Genomic DNA, 11,585 nt, shown 5'->3' on the forward strand with positions numbered 1-11,585 from the left:
TAACTTGCCTCCTGTTTATTTGGGGAGGCCACTAATGTCTGTTAACAAAAGTTGATGCTAGTGAGTAGTGGGTGTCCTTCTGATATTGGGAACGTAAGAACATGAGTCGGCTGTTCTGCCATTCAATTAGATCATGGCTGATCTTCTCTCCACTCCATTTACCTGCCTTAGTTCCATATCACTTAATACCCTTGCCTAACAAAAAGCTCATCAATCTCGTTTGAAATTTTCAATTGCTCCCAGCTTCAACAGCTTTTTGAAGGAGGGTTCCAGACTTCCACTACCCTCTCTGCGAAGAAGTGCTTTCTGACATCACCCCTGAATGGCTAAGCTCTAATTTTTAAGGGGTAAGGGTACAATGAACAGACTAAAGAGAACTTTACTCTGCAGTCAGCCTGTGCTAAACCTGTCCTGAAGATGCTTGACTTTGATAATGGTGCAAAAAGTAAAAATGTTCTAACGCTATATAAAATTCCTTGCCTTGAGTACAGAAATTCATCAAAATATTGTCTGATTTAATTTAGAAAAACTTTAATGCCTGTATTAATATCTAATGTTTGTGGGTCTCCAAATGATCCAGCTAGTCAGTATTGTACTTGTGGCTGCCTTTCAGCTTCACTGCTGGTGAAAATGGATCTGTTGGAATACAGTAAGCATCCTTTCTGCTTAAAAAGGGAATTTCAACTGTGATGGCAAGATATTTTAATTTTTCTACCATTCATCGAAAGTTAAAATTGGACATCTTTTAATATCTAGACTCGTACTGGAGAGTTTTTGGATGATACTTGAACCAGCTACAGTTAGGAGTAAGCTGTGGTCATGTACCAGATAAAATGAGTGCTGTAATGTTTAGCTTTAAAGCAGTCACAACCTTTTAGTTGAGGTTGTTCTTGGCAAAAGGCACTCTCCCTGGAACATGTTCAGTTTCTTGCTTCCAAAACATTGAGTGCAAATCTGTATTCTCCATCCATTTCAAAAGGCAGTTTCAACTGTCTGAATTCACTCTGGTTTTTCTCAAGTCTGTGCAGCAATGTTCAACCCTGATTTTTAAATGAGTACATTTCAAGTCTTGCTGAATTTTGAGGCTTGATGTGGGGCAGGTGACTTGCATTTATATAGTGCCTTTCAGGACGTCCCAAAGTGCTTTACAGCCAATGAAGTACTTTTGGAGTGCAGTCACTGTTGTAATGTAGGAAATGCCAATTTGTGCACAGCAAGCTCCCAGATAATCTGTTTTTAGTGATGTTGGCCAGGACACCAGGATAACTGCTCTTCGAAATAGTGCCATGGGATCTTTTATGTCCACCTGAGCCAGTGTACAGGGCCTCTGTTTAACATCTCATCTGAAAGATAGCACCTCCAACAGTGCAGCACTGGTGTCTGCCTAAATTTTTGTGCTCAAGTCTCTGGAGTGGGACTTGAACCCATAGCCTTCTGACTCGGGCAACTGAGCTACAGCGCAACTATCGATGTAATTAAATGGAACGGGCTGCTTAGTGGTATGAAAGTGTGAGGCGTTCTCCCTAGATGGTCTGGCCAGGGATAGGTGGGCAAAGTATGAACACAAGCCCACATCCGGCAATTATGTACCTTTTAACCTGTTGGAATTGTGTACAGGATCAGTACGTTAACATCCCCAGTTATTTTAAATCAAACTTTTTTTTTTTCTTTTGGCAGTGTCAACTTCAGTGATGAGCACACATTTAGAGAGATGGCATTACTGTTTACCTTTTCAAATGATGGATAGATATAAATAAACATGAAAAGGATATTTGGCCCAACAAGCTCATTCCTTCCACAGACCTTGTGCAAGTTGCCCTATATTGAACAAAAGCAGCAGCTTGCTCCCTGAGGGAGATGCCCACATTTGGAGGTAAATCTTCCAAGAAAACTCTAAATTTCTCTAGCTTCAGGGAAAATAACCAAAGCTATTTAGTCCAATATTAACATTAATGAATTTTAATGTTCCCTTCCCCAGCTTCAAAGCCTTATTTAAAATCCAATAGCTTTTGCCTGAGGCAGAAATTGTACTTGCAAGAGACCCTGCTGGTGTAAATAGTCTTGCATCGGGTTCAGAGGGTGAATTTGATTGTGCACTACCGGGAGTGACTTGCCTACTGTGCATGTTCCTTCTGTAAAGAGTCTGGTACATAGTGTAAATAAATTGGTACGACAGACCATTAGGCTGCAGTAGATGTGTTTAGACATAGGCCCAGGATAGCTGCTGAGGGCATTCTTTTGTGTGACTTGAGAATTTTGAGGAAAGTTCATTCAATTCTGCATAATGCCCATTTCTTAAAGGAACATTGTCACTACTTCTCTTTCCTGGTATATGGTTGTTTAACTTTTCAGAATGAAGACCATACCTTCAGTAGGTAACATTTCTGAAAGTCACACCATACAAGGCAACAGTGCTGGACACGCAAGGCTGCAAAGGGTGTGGGGGGGGGGGGGGGGGGGAAATATTCCCATTCAAGAGAAGTGCGTGATTTAAAAAAAAATGGAATCTTGCTTTTATTTAGAAAGTACAAAGGAAGTGCTTACAAACCTGCAAAACTGAAGGCTGACTGCTTAACCTTTGATTGAAAACAGCATCTGGATTTGACTTAATAGTGCTCAGCAAAAAATTTCCACATTGGAGGCAGGATGTGGTTTTAAAATCCATTAATAACTGCAAGGTTGTCTTCCCACTTGTCCTGTTATTTTTCACGTTCAATCCTGAAAGAAAATGCTGACCTCTAGAAGACAAATGTGCAGTTACAAGCTAGAACTAGTTTTCTTCCCTCACCAAGTGGTGCTGTGGATCTGCTGCTGGGTATGGAACTAGTAGTCAGGCCCACTTAAATGAATAACTGATCAATTATAAAACTTTTGTGAAAATTTCCATGTGCAAATCCCTTTTTCTATCTTTTCCAATCACAGCTGTCACTGTTAAATAAATAAATAAAACATTTCAGTGAATTGCAGAAGTCTGGATTTATTCATTTAAATGTGCTGTCTCACTAAAGCCCATGTGTTAAGCCCTTTTTACTAATCATCGTGTTTAAGCTCTTGCAAGCGATGTTTAAAGAAAATCGCCTAATACCCAGTTCAATGATGTTTCAGTCTTGTTCACCTCATCTAGGGTTCAAGCACTTCTGCCAATCCATGTGAAAACTCTTGTTTAGGTGTGAAAACTTCATCAGGTGCTAATACTCGAGCTTTGATGTTTATAACTTGCGCATGTTTTAGTGCAACAATAACTTGCATTTATATAGTGCCTTTCACATAGTTAAACATCCCAAAGTGCTTCACGGGAGCGTTGTCAAACCGAATTAGACACCGACACGCAAGGAGATATTGGGGCAGACAGAGGTAGGTTTTGAGGAGAGAGGGGCGGAGAGGTTTAGGTAGTGAATTCCAGTGCTTGAGACCCAGGCAGCTGAAGGCACGCTGCCAATGGTGGAGTGATTTAAAATCCGGGATGCACAAGAGGCCAGAATTGGAGGAACGCAGATACCTTGGAGGGTTGTAGGGGGGGTTACAGAGATCGGGAGGGGTGAGGCCATGGAGGGATTTGAAACCAAGGATGAGAATTTTAAAATTGAGGCGTTGCTTAACTGGAAGCCAATGTAGGTCAGCGAGCACAGGGGTGATGGGTGAAGGGGACTTGGTGTGAGTTAGGACATGGGCAGCCAAATATTGGATGAGCTTAAGTTTATAAAGGGTGGAAGATGGGAGGCCGACCAGGAGTGTGTTGGAATAGTCAAGTCTTAGAAGTAACAAAGGCATGGATGAGAGTTTCAGCAGTAGATGAGCTGAGTTGGGGGCGGAGGCAGGTGGTGTTGGAGCTGGAAGTAGGCGGTCTTCGTGTTGGCATGGCTACGTGGTCAGAAGCTCATCTCTGGGTCAAATAATTAATTGTAAATATGACATCAAAAGTCATCCATTCAGAGGGATGAATAACCAACAGAAGACCAAACCATCCACCTTGTATAATGCAGTAGCCGTTGGGTGAGTTTTGAAGGTGGTGCTAAATTCATAATTTGCTAATTACCTGTGGCTGAGTTCTCTCCAGCTCCAGGATTGACACATTTTTTGTTTAACCTTTGACCTTTATTGCAGAAGGCCTGATCTGCACTTGAGTTCATTCAGCAATGACGGTCCTTTCTCACCACACGCCTGTCTTTCTGAATTGCATTTTAACCTAACAGTACTCTAACTCAATATTGTAGAATTTTCTATAATGCCAAGTAACTTTCTTATGCTAATTTAATAATGTCTACGTACAGGAAACTTTGATATCCGGCACCGATGAGATCGGCAACACGCCGGTCCATCAAAACTGCCGGACATACAAAGTTAATGTTGAGGCATACGGAGGTTTTCACCTCCGTATCAGACAACAAACACTGTTGCTTAGCAACAGCTTCTAAAGAGTCGGCTGAAGCTGTTGCTATAGCTACAGACTTTGCAGTGCCTGACTGGGGGGGAAAAAAAGAACGAGAACTAAAAAAAACTTATAGAAAACGGCTCCTGATTTTTGCCGTTAGATCGAGTATTCCGGACATACAACCTCCGGATAAACCAAAGTTTCCTGTACCTATCCTTACATTTGGTGCTCAGTATTGTCTGTCATATGGGGATAAAATGCTAGTATTGTATAATAATGTATGAAGGTAAATTAAAAATGATTTTTGTTTTTCTTTTGTATCCCAAAGACGCCAACAAATGTTGAAAAGTGCCAGGACCGCGTGGAGTGCTTTAATGCTGATCTAAAAGCAGACTGGGATCGATGGCAAAGCAACAAGAGACAGGACTTTCGGCAGCTGTTGATGGGAATGGCAGACAAGAACATCCAGTATTATGAGAAGGTATAGTTTTACCGAGCTGTTGATTAGGTGTGCATGTGCGACCCACCAGACATGGAGATCCCGCAGTATGGACTTTTATCTCCTGCTCACTAGATCGGTTCCTGGGATGAGGGATGTCCTATTCGGAGAGATTGGGCCTATACTCTCGAGTTCAGAAGAATGAGAGGAGATCTCATTGAAACATAAAATTCTGAGAGGGCTTGACTGGGTAGATACTGGGGTCGGCCATTTAGATGAGGAATTTCTTCACTCGGAGGGTTGTGAATCTTTGGAATTCTCTACCCCAAAAGTCTGTAGATGCTGAGTCGTTGAGCATAGTCAAGGTTGAGCTAGATATAAATTTTTGGAATCGAGGGATATGGGGATCGGGGGGAAAAGTGCAGTTGAGGTTGACCATCAACCATGATCTTATTGAATGGTGGAGCAGGCTCGAGGGGCCGTATGGCCTACTCCTACTTCTCATGTTCCTCTCCCTGGTATGTTCTCCACTTGCTGGATTTTCAGTATACAGACTGTTGTTGTTCAGGCCAGAAACTGTAGAGTTTGGCTGGGTATGAACTGATTATCAACAGGGCAATAATGCATTATGCTTCTGGGTATGTTAACCTGCACATTTTGGTCACTCGTGTCTAAAAGTACATGTAATCCAATACCACTCCAGTATTCACTGGTTCTTTCAGTAGCTCTTAATGCTACCTTAAAATTAGAACCAGCCTGTTCAGGGGTGATGCCAGGAAGCACTTCTTCACAAAGGGTAATGGAAATCTGGAACTCCCTTCCCACAAAAAGCTGTTGAGGCTGGGGTTAGTGAAAATTTCAAAACTGAGATTGATAGATTTTTGTTAGGCAAGGGTATTAATGGTTATGGAACCAAGTCTGGTAGATGGAGCTAAAATACCGATCAACCATGATCATAATTGAATGGAGGAACAGGTTCAAGGGGCTGAATGGCCTACTCCCATTCCTGTGTTTTATACCTCTGAATCTGCAAACTCCAGGCACCACATAGAACAGTCACAAAAATGTGTAGTGCTGAGAATTAATGCCCTCGGAGCTTAGATTCTAATGAACAACTCCTTGGCGCACTGGCAGTTAACTTGATGGGCAGTTAAATTTCTCCCTTCGATTATACGAGCCTTTTTTTTCCTCTTTTGTTGCCCCCTCCCCAGTGCGATTTAATAGCAAAAATAGTTGAGTCACCATTTCTTCAAGCAAAACAATTGTGGAAAGTTTGTCTGCCAATTGCTTAAATTAAAAAAAAAAAAAAAAAAAATTAAAAAAAAAAAACCTCCAACCAGGGTGCACAAAACATTTTGCTAATTAAATGCTGCGCACTTGACCTCAGTCCTAACAAAGGGAAGTGCCTTCCTAAGGGACTAGTTCAGTCAGGGCATTGCACTCTCTCCACCTTATGAAAGGTAAAGAACTTGTGAAGACCTTTTTTTGTATTTTGCGTACCCCGCAGTCAATGTTCCCTGTAAGCTACACTTTGTTTTGCGTGGCCTGTTTCTTTTAGTGCATAGTCCCTTTAAATTTCCGCGCATGCGCAGTATTTACAATATAAAAGCCAGTAAACAGCCTGCACGGGATCTTTCCCATTACTGCATGGCTTAGCAGGAACATTGCCTGTAGTGCCTCGTACCAACTGTATCTTAACTCCACTGAGTGTCCTGAGCTTCTACCAATAACAGTCTGAAGATGTGTGGGAATGGCCAAAGGCTAGCTTATTTTCCTCTTTCCTTGCACATCCCCTATTGGTGGCCGTGTTTTCAGCTGCCAAGGCCCTAAGCTCTGGAATTCACTCCCTAAACCTCGCCGCCTCTACCTCTCCCTCCTTTCAGACACTTCTTAAAACCTACCTCTTTGATTAAGCTTTTGGTCATCTGCCCTAATATCTTTGTGTGTCTAATTTTGTTTGTTAATGCTCCTGTGAAGTGCCTTGGGACTTTTATTGCATTAAAGGCACTGTATAAATAAAAGTTGTTGTAGGAGGTAAATGGCTTGCACTGGGGTGTCCTACAGTGAGTTCTGATTTGAAACTGAGTGTTGTCTTACAATTTAAGGTGGTACAATGTTTTGGATAACTAATTAGCTATTAATGTGGTGTACATTTGAGTTTCTGAATTACAGCTTATGTAGCGCTATAGAGGCCAATTTTAAGATATTTGGCAAAAGAACCAGAGTTGACATGAAAAACAATTTACGCAGCAAGTTGTGATCTCAAATGCACTGTCTGAAAGGGTGGTGAGAGCAGATTCAATAGTAACTTTCATAAGAACATAAATAGGAGCAGGAGTAGGCCATACGGCCCCTCAAGCCTGCTCCGACATTCAATAAGATCACGGCTGATCTTCGACCTCAACGCCACTTTCCTGCCTGATCCCCCATATCCCCTGATTCCCCCTGGAGTCCAAAAATCTATTGAACTCCGCCTTGAATATACTCAACGACAAAAGGGAATTGGATAATTACTTGAAGGGAAACAATTTGCAGGACTATAGGGAAAGAGCAAGAGAGTGGGACTAATTGGGTAGCTCTATCAAAGAGCCAGGACAGAATCAATAGGCCAAATGGCCACCTTCTGTGCTGTATTGGTCTCTAGCTACTTGAGAGACTGCATAATTCAAAATTTTCCTCTACTTTTAAATGTGGTAAAGTTGTTTCTGTGATAGATCTAGTGTTTCAGTTAATTAATGTGTGTGTGTGTATACATATATATTTATGCTTGTGTTTTGCAGTGCCTTGCCGCATGGGAGTCTGTTATTCCTCTCCTACAAGAGAAGCCGGAAGTTAAAAGTGAGGGCCACTCTTAGCTTCTCCTTCAGTGTTGCTCACTGGCTGTTTTCCCTCTTCACTTGCCCAGTTCACAGTACTGGAATATTGCACTTTTTGGGGGGGGGGGGGAAAAATCAAATCGACAGTTTTGTTTGTAGATGTACGTCAACGTCACGTTGTACAAGGACACTCAAACTGTCTGCGGACGGTGTGCTCTCTTTAGTGAAGGTTTGTTCGTTTTGTCCGCACAGTGTTATCTAACTTCACCTTCAGTGGTCTGCTGAGTACTGTCCATGCCCAGTACTCCAAATGGTGAGGGATACAACTGAGGCCTTTTGCCTGGTTAACGTGATTGTGCTCTTTCATATGCTGTACTTTTTTTTTTACACTTGTTACACATAAACATTTGAGATATTTTGATAGATGCTTTTGAGTATCCTGTTTAACCAATTGAGTGCACTCAGGTATGGGCTGATATTTCTGTGGAGGTGTTTGTAGAGATTTGAGTAAACTTGCATACAGGAGAGCGCCAAGGGCTGATTTTAGGGGTTAGTGGAGATATTAAGGCCCTAGATGGAAGGGAAGAAAATGCAGCATACTTGAGATTTAAGTTCCTTTCTATTCAGTTATCTTTATAACCGTAGTCAACACTTTAAAAGTGTCTTTGTTCTCTTGTGTATGTTGCAAAGACCATGGTAGCAGAATGCTAATTAATCCGGTGAGTCCACTACAGCACCGTATTGGTAACTTTTTTTGAGACCAGCATTAATTGAACATTGACAGCATTCCATTTAAAAAATATATATTGACATACACTTATCACGTGCTTCACTTGGGTCATTTGTAGAGTACTGTATCCTCCACCCATCATCTGAAACCATTGTCTAATTTATGTACATTTTTTTCCTAATCCTAAATTTTGCCAAGTCTATTTTCACGCACACATTTTGTAAAATTTGACTTCTCGATATAGCATCTTATCTACGTGATGTTTTTAGTCTGTGAAAATGAGGCTGGTTTATAAAATCATGCCCTATGATAAATGTATTCAGAACCAGGGCAAGGCAGGAAAGGGTCTTGTCACCCACTTGCTGCCACCCCCTTCCTGTTGTTAAGACCTGCTTGTATGTGACTTAAGTGAGTATTCCAGATATTTAATTAAAGGCAGTGAGGTATTCTTAGCTACCGGTTCACCCAGGGAACAAACAATAACCGAATGAATTGTGGGTATACAAAGTGCCTTTGTTGCATGAAATATTTTGTATAAGCTAACTTGAGTGTTTCTGTTGGACTAAATTTTAAGCAACCCTAGCTACTTTGTTCCCATGGCTGCAGTACGCTAAACTCTTGGGAAAAGTAGCCAAGTTGAATGGTTGCTTTCTTGCCTGCTGTAACGGAATCATCACACATTGTTAATTAATTTCTCCTCCCCCCCCCCCCCCCCCCTAAAAAAGGCAGCTGTGGTTTTTTTTGGTTTCAGTATTCTCGTAAATTGAATGAGCAGTTTGGAAACTATATTTAGAAAAAATCACTGAATTTTGGTTCTGAAGATACCATGTAGAATTAATGCTAGTACTAGATTTAAAAAAACAAACTGCTCATGGCTTTGGTTGTAATGTTGCTTCATGATATTTTATCCAGGGGGCCAAGTTGATTCATGACAACCCTGGCTTGATTACCTGCATTTTGAAGAAACTGCATTTGACCAAACCTATACCCGAACGTAAAACCATTGTGAATGTCAGGTCACAATTAAAGCAAGCAAAAGCTGAATTAAGTTTTTTTGCACCCAGGCAGTTTTCCAAGTGGAGAAAGTTTCCAAGAGTTGAGGAATTTGCTTTTTTTTCCTAGTGAGCAGTTCAGTGCATTAAACTGAGCCAGTGATTGGGGGAAATATCCCATCCCTCCCTCCTTTTGGGGTGTGACTGATGTCCAGGTTTGTCTGCAGTTTCAATTTAAATTGGAATGTTCCCTACTTTAAAATTGATGTATCTCATTTCAAAACTGAGGAGATCTTCCAATTTCATGCACTAGTCAAGCTGCCATATCTTTTGGAGTCAAAGAGTTGGCTGGGGAAAAGGCCTAGATTTAAAAAAAGAATCTTAATTAATACTCATGGTTTCAGGGAAAGAAAAACTTGTCAGATGAGCAATACCAGAACATATTCAGCTGACTGCTTTGGTGGCACATTAGTGAATCACTTGGGTACATACTAGTCTGGCAGTTTTTTTTTTAAACTTCTGAACCTGAAAATGGATCATTTGACAGTGGTGAAATGTATTGCTAGTCATAGGTGATACTTGCTTTAAGTGCCAAAACTTTATTGCGTTTTCATAAAGACTTTGTTAATGTTTCATGTGAAGAAACCAAGGTGGATGATTTGGTCAAAAACAGCCTCTCAGCAAGTTAACGTGGAGCAAATGAACCATTGGAAGCCATTTGAAAATGATACACATGGCATAGGTGCTATGGACAAAATAGCATTGTATGCTGTGCTATGAATCGTTCCTTCTCGTTGGTTTTGCCTGGTGCTAACTTCTAGAAAGTGTTGACTTTAGTGCTAGAATTGTAGCTGAAACTGTAATGGCCTACACTACTGGTGCGCACTTTGAATGTGGTTGCAAAGGTGCATTTGTTCAGCAAAGAACAAATTTCAGTGCAATATTCAATATTTGCAAGTTTAGAGTTAAATGCAACTTGCATATTCTGTACAGTAAAGTAATTAGTGACCTATAGTGATTTGGCTGTTCCCACTGTAAAATAACTATGTTATAGGCTAGTTTCATTATTTCACATGCACAATCAAGTTTTGAGGGATGGTAGCCAAATACAGGTAACAGTTTTCACCATTAGCTTATTGGAGCTAATGGGTGGTGACCCTCCCAAGAAGAGTGTCATGGGTCTAGTTTCATTGCATTAAAACGTAACTGTGCATTCTGAGACCCTTGGTATTGTGGATCATTACATTTTTACAACATAGTAGTTGCTAGAAGTGAAACATTTGATATTTTGTTTAATCGCACTTGTATTGAAGCTGCTGGTGAATCTTGGATTAATTGAAGCCATTATAATCCTCAATTTCTGTTTGAGGCTAGATGGATTTGTTTACTGTGAACCTTGAAGCATGAAGCTTTAAAATAAATCATGAAGGAGTTATTAGTTAGTAAAATTAGTGTGGATTATTTAATCTGTTACACCCTTTCCCCAACAAAAGTTTGGTGCGATTCTGCTAATGCCAACAACTCTTGCAATCCAACTTGTACCTGTTGATTTTTTTTTGAACACTATTGAATAAACACTTGGGATAACTGTTTGTTTGCCTTTAAATTGTGTGCTCTTGCTGTTATGTCATGCAGGATGGAGAATGAGTGGAAATTTCTTGTGTCCAGACACTAATTCAGTCTAGCCCTTGGAATGTTGTATGGTATTTAAAGGGAGACGAAATTCGAGGCACCAGCACTGGTGAATGTTAATGCAACCAAGAAATTGATGCACCTCATGCATGTGATCTGTTGGTTGACAACAGAAAAAGTGCCGACGCTTTTGGTGCGAGTTATTTGTAGAATTGTAGAGACGACCCCAAGTTGTGATTATTTGCAGGTTTATTTTTTATGGGGTGGGTGGGTGAGGGGGGCATGGTTTGAAATGGTACACATCTAGGGATAGATGCTCAACATTCACATTGCCTATATCTAGGCTGTTCCAATACAAGCATTTGAATAAAGGGAACATTTTTGTTTGCTGTGAGGGTTAGGAGCATGTCCCCTGTACTGTTTTTACTATACTTGGCTAACTTCTGATCTTGTGCTGTGTCTTTCCAGGCAGACTGGAGAGCTACTCCCAGACCTCTGTGTCCATCGCTATCCGATGAGACTAGTCCGTGATAAGTTCCCATTTCCCCTTTTCTGTGGAAGTGTGACTGGCTTAAAACTCACCCATGTGCAGAATCTCAAGTGT

General features: G+C 40.9%; 1 protein-coding gene across 2 annotated transcripts in view; it reads left to right on the forward strand.

Annotated features, from left to right (window-relative positions):
* snx30 (sorting nexin family member 30) overlaps positions 1-10,941 on the forward strand; it is a 69,865-nt gene extending 58,924 nt beyond the window's left edge. For both annotated transcript variants that reach the window (XM_085993203.1, XM_085993196.1), the window contains exons 8-9: positions 4,701-4,853; positions 7,592-10,941. In XM_085993203.1, the coding sequence (XP_085849329.1) occupies positions 4,701-4,853; positions 7,592-7,666 (228 nt within the window). In that variant the 3' untranslated portion in view covers positions 7,667-10,941. The remainder of the gene's footprint in view (positions 1-4,700; positions 4,854-7,591) is intronic.
* The last annotated feature ends 644 nt before the right edge of the window (positions 10,942-11,585 follow it).

This window comes from Somniosus microcephalus, chromosome 1 (genome assembly GCF_052327205.1).
Source record: "Somniosus microcephalus isolate GS21.2 chromosome 1, FLI_Smic_1.0, whole genome shotgun sequence".
Classification (NCBI taxonomy): Eukaryota; Metazoa; Chordata; class Chondrichthyes; order Squaliformes; family Somniosidae; genus Somniosus; species Somniosus microcephalus.